This window comes from Phodopus roborovskii, unplaced genomic scaffold (assembly GCF_943737965.1).
Source record: "Phodopus roborovskii unplaced genomic scaffold, PHOROB, whole genome shotgun sequence".
NCBI classification, from domain to species: domain Eukaryota; kingdom Metazoa; phylum Chordata; class Mammalia; order Rodentia; family Cricetidae; genus Phodopus; species Phodopus roborovskii.
The window spans coordinates 30,269,430-30,288,051 of NW_026126541.1; the positions used below are offsets into that span (position 1 = coordinate 30,269,430).

General features: G+C 34.8%; 1 protein-coding gene across 6 annotated transcripts in view; it reads left to right on the forward strand.

Annotated features, from left to right (window-relative positions):
• Rfx3 (regulatory factor X3) overlaps window positions 1–18,622 on the forward strand; it is a 251,199-nt gene that overhangs the window by 175,316 nt on the left and 57,261 nt on the right. For all 6 annotated transcript variants that reach the window (XM_051199662.1, XM_051199664.1, XM_051199665.1 and 3 more), the window contains 2 exons: window positions 7,998–8,179; window positions 12,864–12,983. In XM_051199662.1, the coding sequence (XP_051055619.1) occupies window positions 7,998–8,179; window positions 12,864–12,983 (302 nt within the window). The remainder of the gene's footprint in view (window positions 1–7,997; window positions 8,180–12,863; window positions 12,984–18,622) is intronic.

Below are 18,622 nucleotides of genomic sequence, written 5' to 3' on the forward strand. Positions count from 1 at the left end.
TGAAGCTGTAAGGAAGCCCTAAGCTGCTAACCCCGAGGCAAGCAGAATGGCCCCACAGCTTCTTGGAGCTTTTACTGTTACCAGGCACATCACTAGAACACTGGTAAGTCGTGGGAAATGAGCGTTTTCGTCATCTGTTCAAATTTGAGGAAATCAGTGAAAATGTTTGTTACTGTTTTCTGAGAAGGTGATTTCTGAATGAATGGGGGATGTCCTTGGATCAGTGACAACTTAGGTCTGTTGTAGATATGTGACATTGGAGCAAGAATTATAAATTTACTTCCAAACTGATTTATTTTTTATATTTAGGGTTAATTTGTTGTGATTTCTTTATTTTTCTTAATATTTCTATGACTAAAAGATTTAAAATTAAGATCACTGAAATATAATAACATTAATTTTCAAAAAAGCTATAGTATTTTTGACAATATCTATAGATTTATTTTAAAAACTATTTGAACTTTGAACTGTTTAAGATTTGTATTCTGGAACACCAATTCTTTTTGATGTTGTAATGTTTGTTTTTGGAGGAGGTGTTTTGACTCATTCCTTTTTCAAGAGAGGTTTCTTGGCAAACACAAACATGTTAGCCAATTTGCAGAAGGCCTATAATTTTGGTGAAAATTATAGATAGAAACTTTAAAATAAGGATATATATTTTGTCACCTCTTTTTAAAAACAATTTGAACACAATTTCCCACTCTTTGTTCTTAAATATACCCTACTTATTGGAGTGAGTCTGTGGCTGTGTTAAAGGCTAGTTCACCATATGCCATTGAAATGCATTTCCCAGTTTGTATATTGAAAATAGCAAGTGACAATGCTTATCACTTCCAACCAGACGTGTGCAGGCATATAAATATTTTTTAAAAACGAATAGAAATTTGTAGTTGCTCTTTTGAAAAGTTCATATTTCTGACTTGACTCTGAAAGGCAATTCTTATTTCACTTTTGAGATATGAAAAATAGCATAACATGCCGTTTAAATTTAACTTTAATCACCCAACTTTATTGATATTTTCTCTAGAACAGTAATGTAGGTATAAGAACTTTCTGAAATTTCTATGCATTTTGAAATATTTGGGGATATCTAAAAATCATTTTCTTCAATTAGGACTTGTATACTAAAATTCATTGTCAATGATTGTGTGAAGGAAGCCACACACACAACGATATGTAGCCTTCCCTCATTCTGTGTTTTCATTGCATAGTGTGGCAAATCTTCCATATGGCAGACCCTACTATCTGCATTTCAGAATATAGGAAGGGTGGCTGCAAATGTTGCTCTTGTGCTGATAGTCTTTGTTTCCTTGTTTCACTCATTGTTATTACATCTCTGAAGTGCTCAGGCTTCCTCAGAACTTCATGGATAAGTTAGTCTTTAGAAAGAGGAACAATTCTGTGTAAACGGATGTTTCTCTCCTGCCCACCAGTTCCTGAATAACCACGTTTAATATGAATTGTAATTTTTTGGCCAATGGCTCTGGCATATTACAGACTAGACCTCACAGTTAAATTGACCCATTTCTATTATTGCATATTGTGCCACATAGCCATGGTTTACTGGTACTGTTCTGGCATCTCCCTGACCCCGCCTTCCCTCTCTGTGTGTCTGTTTGGATTTCCCACATAGCTATATACTGCCTGGATATTGGCCAAATCAGCTTCTTTATTAACCAATGGTTATAAAACATATTGATAGCATACAGAGGGGCATCCCACGTCAATTCTGGAGATGGCTTATGAACAGAAACAGCAGGATCAGTGTTAACTGATGCCCATGTGGTTAGCTTCTTGAATGCAGAAAACATTTACATTGGTTTTCCCTTAGGAAGTTCATTATCTGACTTTCATTGGAGTTTCCCCAACAACTAGAACAAACAAACAAACAAATGTATAGTAATGTATAATAAAGTAAAATATAGAATTAAAAATAACAAAAAATAAAGAAAATGCTACTTAATGCATGTCTTCAGGCTAGTAATGTCTTAAGGAGTTTCAAATTCACACTTTGTTGGTGATTTTCTGTCACATACAAAGTTGACAGTGGGACAATGTTTTAATACATATTGCCCACATTTTAAATGCCAATAAACTATGTTGCATTACCCATCACAAAAGTATAATACAGAATACTCTGACATAGTTGAGTAGTTCACCTTTATGATGGTCTATTAGTTCTCTGAATTATAAGTTTGTACAAATATCAGTCTCATTAGAAAGAAATTAGGGAACATTATCTATGTGTATTCGTATTCAAACTTCTAAAAACAGGTGTTAATAGTAGTTTTGAGCATAAAAGTCTATTTTACTTTGTGATGTGGTACAGAAATGATTTCCTGTTTTATCCATATGATTCAATTATTAACAGTAGTTCAGAAAGATTATTACATGCAAATTAAGTAAATAATCTCTGCCTAGGAGAATCTATCTTGACTATTTCCATTTCCCCTGCTTTCCACACATTTGATGATGAAGCAGTATTTCATTTTATTTGCATTCTCTGAGTAGAATCTTTTTTTTTTTTTTAAGAGGTACTTGTTTTTACTGTTGACCTGAATGTTTGCATGTGGACCACATGCGTTCCCGGTGCCCACAGAGGGCAAGAGGAGGACGGTGGATCCCGGAAACTGAAGATTGTTTGAGCTGCTTGTGGGTGCTGGTAACTGAACCCAGTTCCGCTGGAAGAGCAGCAAGACTCTTAACCACAGTGTATTCCCAGCTCCTTTCAGAGCATTTTATAGAGTATTTTATGCTGCCAATCTACATCCATTATTTTCAATATACTTTTATCATCCTCATTAAAATGCAAGTGAAATTTCTACGTTTGGTACACGATACTGTGTTCCTGCTACAGCTGATGAAAGTTATGCTGCACACGGCACTTTTAGGCTGTTTATGTTAACCTGGTGGCGTTATGTCAGCCTTAGCACCACAGACATCCAAGAAATATTTATTGACTAGTAAAAACTCTAAAATAATATGGGTTTTTATGGTTTGTCTTCTACAACCACCACAATGCCTAGAAAAGTGCTGGTACGTTGCAGTAGATGCACACTAAGTATCAGAAACAATAGAAAGGTACAGAACCTATCTTTAACCTTCTGGGGTTCTTTTCCCAGTCATGTGACTTTATATTTGGAACTAATATGGAGACTGTATTGATTTCTCTTTTTGTCTCCAAATATTCAGTCAGTGTGTATGTATTGACAGAGGGGTCACCCTTAATGGCATTCCAACTGAATGAAGAAAGTGTGGGTCACTTTATAATTTCCCACAGGGTAATTCTTTTCCTTCCTGTCTAATTCTTTAAAAAAGTTATACCTCTAAGTGATATGATTCATCTTTTTGTACTTTAGACTGTGCGCTGATTTTAGTTTTATAAAATTCTTTTTAAATAATACTTCTATGAGTATATTTTAATTTTTAATTTGTATGTATGTGAAGATGCTGTTAATAATTTTATAGGTCTGCCTAAGTCCAAAGATTATCTAGTACTTTTAGCTTATCTGGTATTCTCAGCTGCAATTAATACACATTTTCATTTAGTATTTGTATTTTATCCAACTTGGAATAATTTAGATCATACATGTCAATGTAAATTATTGTTAATTGTTACTGGCTTTTGCATAGTACACTTAAGCATGTGTTTCTTCTTAATTCCATTTACAGTGTATGGCATTTATATTTCAGAATTTTCACAATCCAGCAGAAGATTGATTCATAATTCTTACAAGCTTACGCTACTGCAATGTATTCATCTTAAATAAAATCTTGGTTTTTAGTCATTCACCCATTGCTGACATGGCCCTATTGTAAACAGAAATTACCATAGGCCTGTCAAATGTATAACATAGGTGCACTGAACTTAAACGGGTTCCTGATTGATAATAATCCATCTTTAAAACATGAGATATTACATGTAGATGTTAATTAGGCATGCCATTATTTATTTATATTTGTCAATTTTTGTTTACCGTTAGGAAAAATAAGAACTATTTATCCTCTGTTATCTGTTCTGATTAATACAGATTAAATGCAAAAGTTGAAAGATGCAATGCTATCTACACTTAGATGAATATGTAGCATATGTTGGTTCATTATGAGAATAATTAGGTTTTAAAGATAAAGGTCAAAAGTTGCTATGATATTTCACAGGCTTTAAAATTTGTAAGTATAGTCACTTTATAAGACAGTTATTAAAAAAATAAAGAGAAACATCTGCTTTCTAAACTACTAAGGGTTAAGAGCATTTAATTCTAATGTCCAACTACATCCTGTTAACAGCAAGAAACGATGTACCTTTATAAGTGTTACTCGGTTCCTTTGGGTAGGGAGCATGTGGGACATTACATATTATTTTACATTATAATACAGAGCTGTAACTTCTGAGTTTCTCCAATAATAAAAAATAATGCTACCTAGCCCTATGCTTTAGACTTTTAATATCTAATTTATAGTTCTCTCATGTGTTAAAGTGAGAAAATCAAATGCTAGCATGTAGAATGTAGGTTGAATATTCTATCTGTATCCCCAAGTCTTTTTGGCATATTCTAAATGGTGCATTGCTTCTATAGGAAGTTTCTTGGATAATAACCATGGGTGGCATGGTTGCTAGCAGGCCTCCCAGTGGGACCCCATGGCAGTAGGCCAGTCCTCTCTGTCTTCAGGGCTTTTACCTCTGGTGACCCTTGGCTCTTCTCCTACATGCTCTCTATGCTTCTGCAAGGACTAAAGTGCCTCCGTTTGATGAGATGGAGGTAGAAACAAATTTAGTTTTGCTATTGTCAAGTCCTAGTCACCAAGACAACTGTCCTCTAGAACTGATAAACCAAACACAGCTGGATGCTATGCAATATGCATGTGTGTTCCCAGTGGTCAAATTCACATTTTCAAAAACTAGCATAAAAGTAAAACATTTGGGGGGATGTAGAATATAGGAAGAAAATAAGATTTGAAAATAGGTCAAAGTTTTTACTTGTATGTAAAGGGATTTAATAGCTATTCTGAAAAATGTTCCATTTTCTCTGAATTCTCCAACTGTGATGCAAGTATCATTTAGGATTCTACATAGTTTATGCTACTTTTTGCTATAATAAAACTAGACACTCTGCCATAAAGATTTACTTTTAATATATATATGTATATACATACATACATACATTCATACATAATATACATTTAATGAAATTGACCTGATTAACTCTCAAACACAATCACTGTTGGGAACAATTTATGTTGACCTTTGATTCTTATGCTAGTTTCCACATTTATTAAATACACTGTTTATCAAATATTTAGATTAGCTTTTTCAAAGTCTTTCACAAAGTTTTTTTATCTCTAAGATACTATCATTGACTTTGAGAAATGAAGCTCATGTACCTGGTTATTGTTTACTTCTAAGTAGTTAAATGTTATAATGATGGTAGTATTAAAATTTTCATTTATATTGATTTATTTATATACTTTTATTTGTATACTGTGATTATAAAGTTCACATTTTAAAATTGTGTTCACATTCCCATTTCTGGGGGAAAATGCCCCTTCAATTTTTCTATATAAATCTGTCACCTTAACAAAGAAAAGAACATTGAATTGTTTCGTTCCTTTCTTAATCATGTTAATATGCCTTTTACTCTCTCTCTCCCTCTCTGTCTCTCTCTCACACACACACACACACACACACCACACATACACATGGACACACATTTATATACATGCAAGCATAAACACGTGCAAAATACCCACATAACAGCCCCCCCCACACACACACCTTTGCTACTTTTAACTTATAAGTGCTCGATGACGTGTGCTTGTGGATAGGAGAAATTTATTACATAATTTGCAACTGCTGAAAATATTTTCCTCTTTATACAAAATCTAGGCAGTTTTGGGTTGTTTGTTTTTTGTATTTCCTTGTTAACTCTTGATGTCAAGGGTTTCTTTCCTGTTTTTAACATGTTAAAAAATACCCACAGAAGGCAGGTATATCTTGCTCTCACTAGCACATGTATGAAAGACTGTAAGCTCACTTTTATGCAATATGGTTGACAATGGCTACTTGAATTCCACTAGAAATGCTTTCAAGTCCTGATCATTTTATTGAGGCACATGGATGAAATACGAGTCAGGTTTGTATTGCTGTATTCTGTCTTTATCACTTGTGTTTTATATTTTTAAACTGTTGAAATTTAAAAAAGGAAAAACCTCTAAAGCATGCCAGCCCACTGTTCCAAGTAGAGCACTGATTATGACCTCAGTGACTTAATGCATGTGTGAGCTTACCTTGGACGTTCATATTAAACAGATGTTTGTAGAGAACATATTATGTGCATTATTTTCAATATGCAACATTCATTTTAGTGTCTCTAGAAAACTTTTTTTACTGATAGGAAGGTTAAAAATAAATGCTATGAAAAAAAATTTATGACCTCTATTACTTTTCTGTCAGTATAAAAAGGAGAGCTAATTTGTGTAATCTTGTTAGTGTTATAGTGTTGAATTATTTATGACATAATATTAATATGTATTTTTAGTTTGTGTGTGTGTATGTGTGTGTGTGTATGTTTCTTAAGGAATTAGAAGTATTGAATGGGATACAATTTTATTTTTACAAGAATCTTATATGCTTTATGGTGTATTTTCAAAGGCATAAATTATTGCAAGTTTGATGATATACTTATTTATTTAATGATTATCTAATAATGGTTGAAATTGAAATGCTCTGGAAAATTCAGTTGTTATAGTTTAAAAATAATCAAAATATTGTAATTTTTTACAAAATTCCCAAAATTCTGGATCTCAGTTTCATCAAAAGTCTTAAATGAGATACATAAACTTGATAGAAAAAATAATTCTTTGATATACTTGGCTGTCCAGATCATCATCACTTTTAGCCTTTGAATAAATACCCAGAGGACAGGTAGAGTCGCATTCATCTTTAAATTATTTTACTTCCATAATTCACACTTAATTACAATCCATTTATACATGCTGTGGAGATGGTTAAGACACATAACATCAAATATTTGCTGCTTTGATGACCTGTTGGTATAGAGTAATTACATGATGAGAATTAAAAACCACACGCAGTCACTGAGACAGTATAAAATTCCTGCAAAAATCACTTACATTTATTTTACTTGTTTTGTAAGTAAATGGCAGTGATTTTTTCTTGTATATTCCAAATTTAAACATTTTTCAAACAATAAAGTACAATATAAAACTTTAAAATATGAACTATAGAAGGAGAAAACATCATTTACTGTTTAGCATGGTAGTGTGCCTTCTAAAAATTTTAGGAAAAAAGATATGTCAACTTTGAGATAGAAAATTGAGATGGTTGTAAATATTATTGCCTTTCATTATATAGAAGTTGTTTGGACCTTCTAGTGAGTGTACTTATTTGGAGGGAATAATGACTCAATTTTGCCTATTTGCAATATTTGTCCCAGTAGATAATAATGTTATTATTTAGTGGTAATTTGAGATAAGTAAATTATAATTCTGTAAAAATGAATAAAATCTCAATATAAAATCTCATATAAGGAAATCTACTGTTTACTTATTGTAATAAACCAATCTGAAAGATACATTAGGTACTGTGTTACCAGACTTAGAATATATTAGGTGCTATGTTGCCAGGCTTAGCAGAATGTTTTGTTTTATAACAATTATAAATGATATGTTTATGTTATTAATTTTGACCAGTGAATGCTGTTATTTGAATTCTTGAAAGAAGAATGTGTGTCCAAGATAATAGTCAATATAGGGAAAATGATTATCTCTACCTTGGCTTGACAATTTGAAGATAAGATATTGTCTAAACTGATAACTGCTGACATTTCCCAGAGCTTAGAAAGGTAGATTTTCCAGCTTCTGGATAATCCCAGTTTATCCTGAGTTAATAAAGTACTTCCAAGTAGTTGTACATACCGAATCTTGCTGATGTTTTGGCAAATTACGTGAATTCTCTGCTTATTCTCTTATCTTAACAGCTCCAGTGGCTGTTGGACAATTACGAGACAGCAGAAGGAGTAAGCCTTCCAAGAAGCACCCTGTACAATCACTATCTGCGACACTGTCAGGAACACAAACTGGACCCAGTCAACGCTGCCTCTTTTGGGAAACTAATAAGGTCCATTTTTATGGGGCTGCGAACTAGGAGACTAGGAACTAGGTTAGTACTGACAATTGACATAATTAGTTCATCTTTCTTTATCAAATTACATCAGTGTTGTATGCTGAGCAGAAATGTACTGGAATACAGCAAACATAAAGGAGATAAATGTGGAACAAAGTCACTTTATATATAAGTCCACGGGAAAAGGAACATTATTATTCAGTGACTATCACCAAACTGATTTTCAAACTGCATAGAAACTAGAAAGCCAACCTTTTCCTGCAAGATTTGCATATGATACTTTTAATAATTGTTATATACCACTGTCATTGCTTTTTGAAAATAAACATGGATAAATTGACACAATAACTGGGAAACGAAGCACTTTCATATTGTTTTAAAATACATTCAATTATTTTTAAGAAAATTATTAGACTAGAAGTTAAGGTGGAGGTTTCTACTTTATTCTGTATTTCTAGGGCGAATTAAACGTATTTGGCAAACTTGTAAAGTGTGCACATTTAAATTTCTTGCTTATGGTCCTATTTGACTTCTTACTAGCTTTCTCTTGCTCTTGACTGAAAAAGTAGTCATATGTGGAGTGAAACTGCCTCACACATCCATCTTAGAGACTCACACATCCATCTTAGAGAGCAGTGATGTGACGAAGGGACTTTCAGTCTCATGGGTCTCTTTCCTTCAGAGACAGTGAGTGTTTTTCTAAACAAATACGATGAAAAGAAAACTTAGAACCTTGGAGCTTCATTTTTATTCTCTACTATTTTAAGTGGGTAGGGAGAAACATATAAATCCATTGGCTTTCTAAGTCATATTGGAATCCTAGAGATTCTGCACTGTACATTGGGTGATAAATCTGTAGTTATAAGTCACTGCCTCAAAGAATTACAGTATAAAGGATTTGTTTGTTTTTGTTTGTTTGGTTTTTGGTTTTTGTTTTTGTTTTTTTTAACTCTCTGTAAGGGAAGCAATACCCTAGCAATTAACATCATTATGCATTTGTGCTGAAAGAAGAAGTGAATGTTTCCAGAAAGACTAATCTGCCCCTACCCGTGTCCAGACACATGGCTCAGATCCCTACAGCAAAACACAGTTTAACACAGGAAACACCGACACACCCTAGCTTTCTTTCCCTTACTGTGATAAACAGTTGATCTGAAGCACTTCCAAACCTGGAGATCTGGACCATGAAAAATGCTTCTTACTGGCTAACTGACAAGCTCTTGCTTCGCACACTGTTGTTGTTTATCAGATAAAAGACTTGTGGCCAGACAAAGATAAAGATTTACAGTAAAGACAGATTCATATTAAGAAAAACCTCTAAAGATTTACAGTGTGTTTTAAAATATACGTAGACATGAAAAAAAAAAAAATGGTTTTAAAGAGACAAAGAGGAACTGGGTGTTGTAGCACACGCCTTTAATCCCAGCAATTGGGAGACAGAGGCAAGCAGATCTCTTGTGATTGCAAAGTAAACCTGGTATGCAGAGTGAATTCCAGGACAGATAAGAGTTACACAGAGAAACCCTGTCTCAAAAAATAAAAAGTAAAAGAAACGGAGTAATAATAAATAGGAAAGGAAGATAGGAGGGACTAGGAGACAAGGAGGAAATAGAAAGTAAAAAGGAGGAGTCAAAATGGAGAGTCTGGAGAGAGCTGGACGCCAGCCGCCTCCCCGGTAAGAGAAGGCCATGTGAAAATACATAGATCAGCAGAAATGGGTTCATAATTAAAGGCAGAGCTAGCCGATAAGAAACAAGTAACCGGGCCAACAGTATTGTATCAAATACAGAGTCTCTGTGTATTATTTGGGGCTGGCGGCATGGCGGCTGGACAAGACCAAGCGGCGGGCGGAAAAACAGTACTCGTTACAGCACACTGGACTAGAACCTCCTGTATCAGTTAATAATCCAGACATGCACCCAAAGACATACCCATCAGGCCAATCTGATCTAGGCAATTTCTCAATGAGGGCTTTCTTCTCAGGTGACTGAAGTAGAAAATAAAACTTAAGAAGGAAATCATTTTTGTAGTACAATTTTTATAGAGTGTGATGCCTTTATATATAAAGAATCAAAGAAATGAAAAAATTGGGGCTAGTCCTTGAGAAGCATGATTGGACAAAATAGTGTGACCTAAAATTATAAATAGGCCCTTTATTCAGGTTCCATACTGTATCCTCGGACAAAAAGCTACACCTTTTCTCAGATGCAGGAAGGCCCCTCTGGCATGAGGGTTCTAAGACCTACTTACAAAGAAACATCAGCTATGTTTTATCACCCACACCACTGGGTAGAACTGAAAGAATTTTTTCTACTCCATGGCCTGTTTCTGCTGGTTTTTCTAATGTTGCATACCATATTTTGGGATAGTATGCCCAGAACTTTATTACTGTGTTAGTTTTAGGAGAATTTGTATATGTTTGAAGTGTGAATTTTTCTTTTAACTTGCTTTGAAGCAAATGTGCAACTTTCAAATTGCCAGAGGTTCAGTTCTTTCATAAATATATTCTTTTGGTACTTCAAAAGGTAGTACATTTTAAATTGCAGAATGTGATTGTCTATTCACACTGAAGAAACTAGCTTTCATTCCTTTGGGGGAAAAAAAAAAGAACTTTTGTTTCTCTCTTATTTTATCCCCCCAAAACCAGGAAAATCATTATTTGGAGACCTAACCTAGTATTTCCTAGCTGATGGCTCAGTAGTTATACATATGGTGCCAATATTTTGAAACTCTAGGCTTTAGTCAACATTCTAATAGCTGTATTGTGGCACTGCTTTTGTTATTGAAAGGGATTTCAATGGGTCCCATTTTGAGGCTCTATTCAAACCTTGAAACACATCTTTAAAATAGAAAGGGACAAAATTGGGGTTGTTTGGGTTTGTGAATGAGTAGAATCCATATTCTATAAGTACATTCTGCAGTATTGCAGTTTTTACTTTCAATTCCCTACTGTCAAGGGTCCTGTCTCCTAATCCTTTTAACATTGTATGTGGCATATGCAATTGAATTGGAAAGGAAAGCCTGAAGGAACAAGGAAGGAATAAATGCTACAGGTTGAGTTTAAACAAATGGAATGTTAGGAAGCCTGGAGAATGCTAATAGAGAAAGCTGATGGTGCTAGCTGTGAACTTGCAGAGATTCTACTACTGTGGAAACTAACATCGACTTTTCACTCCATGCCAAGGAATAGACGGAAAATCGGTATAGATCAGGAGGCAGATTAAATCACATGGCTTTTTATTTGTTCATTTGTTTTTTAAGTTAACAGTCTATAGAAGTGTTATCTGTCAGCAAGATTATCTAGGTAAATTATCCATACCAGACCAGAATTCTTTTTGTCACTCACATGAACAAAAAGCAAATAAAACCATTGCATTTCTACCAAAGACAATGAAAAGAGTAGATTTTGATAGGTCCCATGTCCAATTACATCAGACTGAGGGTGAGCCTGGGTGGACTTCTCTTCCCAGGCCATTCCAGGTGGCATAAAAAGACCTTCCTGTCACTCCAACCCCAATGCTAATTTATAAGAAACTGAGTCTTAGAGTGTGCATTTTTCCATGACTAATGCCTCCTGATTCCTGCCCTTCCCTTTTGTATAGAACACAACAGCTGTGTTGCTGGTAGGTTTTGCTGTAGGTTTTTGATCTAATCTCAGTGGGTTTTGAGGACAAGATATAATCTCTCAAGTAGAAGATCTTTCTCTGCAGGCATTAAGTTTTTGCTTCTGTCATTTTCTTGAAAGTATAGGCAGTTAATGGCTTTAATGTCTCTTCAAATGTATGGTTCATCTAATGTGTGTTTGTTAATCTTGGAAGTAAAATTATTTTCATTAAAAATATTTAATCCACACAGAGCTTACATTTCTCTTTGTAAATGAAAAAAAAAATGGAAGAGCACTCACTGACATATTGCTATATATAGACTTGTGAAAAAGTAGTCTCTCGGCAAGAATTTACATATTTAAAATGTTACTTTTGCAAGGATTTGCAAGTTCCATTCAGGATAAAAATTGTCATTTCTAATATCAAGCATTATATTTCTCAAAAATACTAAGAAGTTCCAAAATTTTTATTCCGGGGACCTTCACCATTTTTACAGGGAAATGTCCCAATCTTTTACGGTATATCTTATTAGTAAACAGCAGATGTGAATCAATAAAATCAACAGTGAAAAGTATTTAAAAAGAAATATGTTAAGTACTTCTTCCTTCTAAGGTTTCAAACCCTTAAATAATAGACCATTGTAGCATCTACCAATGATTTTATGGCATCATTTCTAAAATAAAATACACAAAGAATTAATCTAAGACTACAGAAAAATGATTTTCTCCATGTGTTTATGGCAATTGTTTTCTTGTGTACAGTGCTGTAGTTGAATTGTGTTTGGCCCAAATTCTTTTCCAGTCATTACCCCTTCTAAATTGAACTTGAAATATATATTAACAAGTAAAGTAATGGTGAGCGCAACAAATGGGCTTTTTGATGAATAGTGAAGTGAACGTTTAAAGGAAATGTTTACTTTTGAGGTGATTGCTTTCATATATTATTTTGACTTTATGGAATGCCACTATAGAAATATAACAGGCATCTAGAAAAGGTAAATCGTAACTGTGAAATGTTAGTATAATGTGTTAAGCAAATTTTTCTGTGTGACGTTAATGGTTAACATTAGTTTTACTGACTTTTCATGTTTCTATATTTATTGTTCATTCGTGAAGAGGAAACTCCAAGTATCATTACTATGGGATTCGTGTGAAGCCAGATTCTCCTCTTAATCGTCTACAAGAAGATATGCAGTATATGGCTATGAGACAACAACCCATGCAGCAGAAGCAAAGGTAGATCTGAGTTATTGCTATGTCAAAGCATCTTTGACATGCATCTTAACTCCATAGGTCTCATTTCTGAACAACTAGAACAAAAAAATGCACAGGACTGCTGCTACTGTTGGCATGCTTTTACTGTAAATAGGGTTCAAATATCATTTAGAATTTCATTGATCCTTTGTTTCAATTTTTAAAAAATAACTTATCCTTCAACTCATTGGGCTCCTTTAGAATTAGATGTGATGTCCCAAACTACTGCTCATACAGGGAAAGAACACTTTACAAAGAGTAAGGAGTCCACCCAGGCAACTTGCACCTTAATTTTAGTGTTCATGAGACGAGCTATTGTTACATCCTTCAAATCATTTTTCAAATTTTGTTTATTTCACATTGCAAGGGTGTGTGTGTGTGTGTGTGTGTGTGTGTGTGTGTGTGTGTGTGTGTGTGTGTGTGTATGTATGTGTGATTTATTTGTGAGGTGGGTAGGTGAAAGTCAGAGAATAATTTTCAGGATTCTCTTCTTCCTCCAATGGTCCCATCCTGTAAGAACATCAGGCATGCATAGCATGCAGCTTTACCTTTTGAGCTATTTTGCCAGCCCAACTAATTCTTTTTGGACTTAGTCTGAGTTCTTGTAGGATCTTTGGGACTCCTTACATTTCTTTGGAATCTCATCTTTGTGAACATAAAATTGTAGACATTAGAGCTTTAATAGACCATGCATTTGTGGATGGATGGATGGATGGATGCATGCATGCATGCATGCATGCATGCATGAATACATGGATGGATGCATGGATGCATGCATGGGTGGATGCAGGGTAAATGGATGGATGATAGAATTATACTTCTTGGAATTGAAAAACCAACTATGTCTTGTCTGTGTTCATAATCCTTGACAATCAAAGCATTAGCAGCTATGTTTTCAAATATCTCACAAAGGTTAAGTGGAATGTATATATACCATTACACCGTTGTTAAGCCAGGAGCCTTCTAGTCAGTTATGACTCTGTTACAATTTACAGTAAATAAAAACTTTAAGAACTCTCTCTTTTACAGTGTAGCTTATGCGTGCTCTGTAGTTACATCTATTCCTTTTAACTGAAATAGTAGAAGTAACTAGGAAAAATGTATGATTTCACTAGGTTCTTCATTAATCTAGTAATTGTTTGTATAGGCAAAATCTCATTCATGAGTTCTAAGTTATAGAAAGACAATGTCACATAATAGATTTTTCTGGTCAACAAATGTTGATTGAAGTTCTACAGTGTGCTCGCTCTAAATTCAAGGCTAAGATAGTCTACCTTTGAAAAGACAAAGTATGTGAGGAATGAGGGGGTAAAGTAATGCATATGTTGTGCAAAAATTCTATTTTAATCAAAGAATTATAGAATACAGAGTAATTGAACAAATTCTGGGAGTGTGGGGACTAGGAAACTTCATAGATAGAAAGTGAAGACCAGGCTACAGAAACCCACAGAGACAGCTGACCTGAACAAGGGGGAGCTAATGGACCCTCAGACTGATAGCTGGGAAACCAGCATTGGATTGTCTCATACCCCCTGAACATGGGTCTTAGTTAGAAGGCCTGGGAAGTCTAAGGGACCTCTGACAGTGGAACCAGGATGTATCCCTGGTGCACAAAAGGACTTTGGAAGCACATTCCACATGAAGGGATACTCCCTTAGCCTAGAGGCAGGAGGGAGAGCCTACTCCAAATGACTTGACAGATTTTGATGATCCCTCCTGGAAGGCATCACCCTCCCTGTGGAATGGGTGGGGAATGGAGGGGGGAATCAGAAGTCATGGGAGGAAGGGAGGAAGAGGGAACTAGGATTGATATGATATGTAAAAAATATAATACATATATATATGTATATATATATATATATATGTATGTATTTTAAATGTGAGAAAACCACAGACTAGCTAGGCAGAAGGGAAGTGTTCACATAAGCACACAAGGGGAAGGATAATGTTGTCAGCAGTGCCCTGTGATTTGGTTAAGTTGTTATTGCAGAAGGAGAATTGAAAAGATGCCAAGTTGCCTAGTAAGAGATATAATTTATATAGTAGTTTGAGTCACATATTAAGTGATTTAGTTTCAAATAAATGCAGTAAGTTTGTTTTTGTGTGTGTGGAAAATAGCTTTAAAGCTATTTAAAGCTTTAGGACAAAACAATGAAAGTTTGGTTTTTTCCTAGAGAGATGACTTTTTGATTTGGGGCAAGACATATTTAATGGGAGGAGACTGCAGATAAGGACTCTTGTTAAGTGGTTTCAGCACAGTCATAATTTCCATTGTGCTCTAGCTTGGAGACACAATTCAAGGGATACCATCATATATGGATATTTAACCCATAGATTTTATTTAATTGCTAGTTATTTTTTTATCTGTAGATAGGAAAATGAATTTAAAAGGACTGAAAATAGCAAAATAAAACATAGATTAGTACCATATGTGGTAACAAAGTAGTTTATTTATGTTATAATAAAATACTATGATCTTATTTTTAAATTATTTTTCTACTTATTAAAGACATAGTTTATAGAATTTTCTTTATTATTTGATCTCTACCCTGAAGATTATCAGCAACACAGAGTGAAATAATGATGAAATCGGGAAATAACATATTCAAACATAAACACTAACAAGCTTGATAAATAAAGCCATTTTCTTCCTGTAATTTGCATATGAGGGAACCTAGTCAGCTCATATAAAAAGCAAACTTTCTAAAAACATTCTATATGAAAAATCTAAATTAGGTAAGCAAAAACTATTTCTATTTTTCCTTTTCTTTCTTTTTTTCTTTTTTCTTAATTATCTCCTATTAAACAGATTCCATAACTATAAAGGTTAAGGACCCATGAAAACCTTTGGTATATATCTCCAAGTGGTGATAATTGCTATAAGAAAAAGATAAATGTGAACATGTTTTTGGAGATGTAAAATTCTTATTATATGAATAAAATCTGCCAATCCTGGTGTTTTGTGGAGTATTCTCTCTTATGAATGAAAAGCATTACTGGATTTTCTTTTCTCTGATAGCACTTTTTTAGATACTGGGTCTCACTATAGAGTCTCATCTGGCCTGGATTTACCATGCAGCCTAACCTGCCTTCAAACTCACAGAGATCTTCTTGCCTCTGCCTCCTAAGTGCTGGGGATTCAAGGCCTGTGCCTCCATGCCTAGCTAGGCTCTTGCTCTTCAAATGGCATCCTGATAATTGATGGCAGTGTTCTTGTCATTAAGTACACAGGCTTTGTATTGAGATACTCAAGAGGCTTCAGCTTGCTGAAGGAGCTTATCCCTTGCACACAGAGTATTTGTTAAAAATTTCATCATTTTTCTGATAATTTTTAATGTGTGAATATTCCAAGACTTGAATGATTTTAACGAGATTAAAATTTATGTAAGAAAATGTACTCTTGTGTTAAACTACAAATTGTGTGTCAAAGGTTTAACATATTTCATAACAGGTAGCAGTATTTAATATTTCAGCATATTCAGATTAAACCCATGATTCATTGACTATATGTGAAACATATTTTTGGTAAGTAGAACTCAAGTATATGTGTTGATTCGTTTGATAATTTAAGTGTGGGTATTTGATTTTATGTATCCAATTTGAAAAAATGGATAGGCCATAGAGACTGTTTCCACCTCTGTATAAATCAGAAACCCTTCAAAGCTAATTTATGGAGCATAGACATGCATCATGTGATAAATGAAAAGAGTTCTGGTGAGAAGCAGATATGACAGATATATTTTCCCATATTGGAAAGATGAACCCAATTAAAACCATTTATCTAAAGTAAAGGAGTAGATTAGAGTCTGCTGATTCAAAAGCAACTGTGGGGTGTAACTACTGAAGTAAAAAAATTATAAGTAGTCAGGGTCTTCCATTGCCTTTAGGCTTTTTCAGTACCATGGTCTGAACACAGAGTAAAGAACAAATGAATTAAGGCCCTCTCTCAGCAGCCCTTTTCTCTATCGCTCCAATAATCAGACTTACGGTAGCAAAATACCATAAGTGCCTTGTAGTGAGATAGTCACTTTGTCTGCACGTGGCACAGACCACGCCCAATGGGGGTGGATGTTACCTGGGGGAACTAGGTCTGAGGAAGGGGCTCCTCCGGGAGCTCTATTGCTTGCAACACGGGGACAGGAGAACATCCGGAGGCATGTGAAAATAGTGTCAACTATGGGCAATCAAATGAATAAGTAATGTATAAAATACCATGCGTTGAAAATAAACTTTACATTTAAATAAGGTACTCTCCAGTTTCTAAGGAAGTTTACTCATTTATTGTTTACCCTAACTTAGACAACACATATGTTATCAAGCAGCAAAAGAAGGAGCGTGAGAATTTTCAGACCTGTAAATTATGTGAAAGCGTTGGTTGCTCTGTATCTTTAGCACTTAAAGAAATATGTAAGAAGTCTTGTCATGTGTATTTTATCTCTTCTTCCATAACCTTGTATTAGAACTGGTGGAGAGGAGCCATGTGCTTTTGACAGTGTGCCTGACCATGTCTGATCCCAGTATCCACTCTCAAAATATTAAAATGCATTTATAATTTCTCAACAACTTCATGCAGTTCAGTTGTTTACAAAATAAGCATGTGACATATAAAAGAGAGCATAGGATGGCAGAAGGTAGGAAGGAAAGATCACTCAGTTGCTAAGAAAATTATGTCTGTATAAGATAGATCACTCATATAGCAACCTGGACAAGAGCTGACCCTTTTCGTCTTCATTCTTATCTTTCTTTCCTCAAAGACACAAGTTAACTCAAACACACAAGCAAACCCATGCATTTACAAGAAAAATTTGATAGCCAAGTGTGGTGGTTCATGCCCCGCCCCCCACCCCCACCTCCTCCTTCCTCTTCCCAACTTCTCTTTTTCTTTCCCTCTCCCTTTCACAAGGGAGACTAAGGCAAAAGAATTGTTCAAGGTCAAGCACAACCCCAGCTACATAGTGAGACAGGGAAAAAGCACAGGGTAGTATGTTTTAACTAAGGGGGGAACATATCACCTGCCCATTTGAATGGCCTCTTGCTAGGAGACGAGTCTGATTCTTTATGATCCTGGGGGAAGATGAGAGAGGTCTGGTAGAATGGACAGCAAGACTCCTTTTACTTCAGGTGTCAGGGAGGACATTGGTTTGTCATTGAACCTTTGCTAATGCCAGGAGCGTAGGACAGGTGAAACAAAAACTCTCTAAAGTGGAGGAGGACAAAGTGGTCACAGGTCCTTGTGATACCACTATTGATGTGTGGCTCATTGCCCCAAACCTTAGTTTCTTCATTTTAAAATGGAAACTAAGTTCAAGATTATTTCATAGTTCAAGTGGAAAAAAATAAAATATTTTATAGCTGGAGACATTTAAGTGTTATTCTTCATAATATCATGCTGTATAAGTACTACAGAAAAAGCTTTAATAGTATTTTGCAATTGTGGAGGAATGGGCACCATTAAAATATAATATCTGTGGCTTCTTTATACTTCAAGGATAGTAGTTTCCAACTTTGACCAATGTTAATAGATCATCTTGCTTTTTCTGAAGAACAAATTCTCTGGGATTATTATGAAGCTGTACCTGTATTAGTGGGGTTATTCCTCTGAGGCAGGTAAAAAGGGCAGA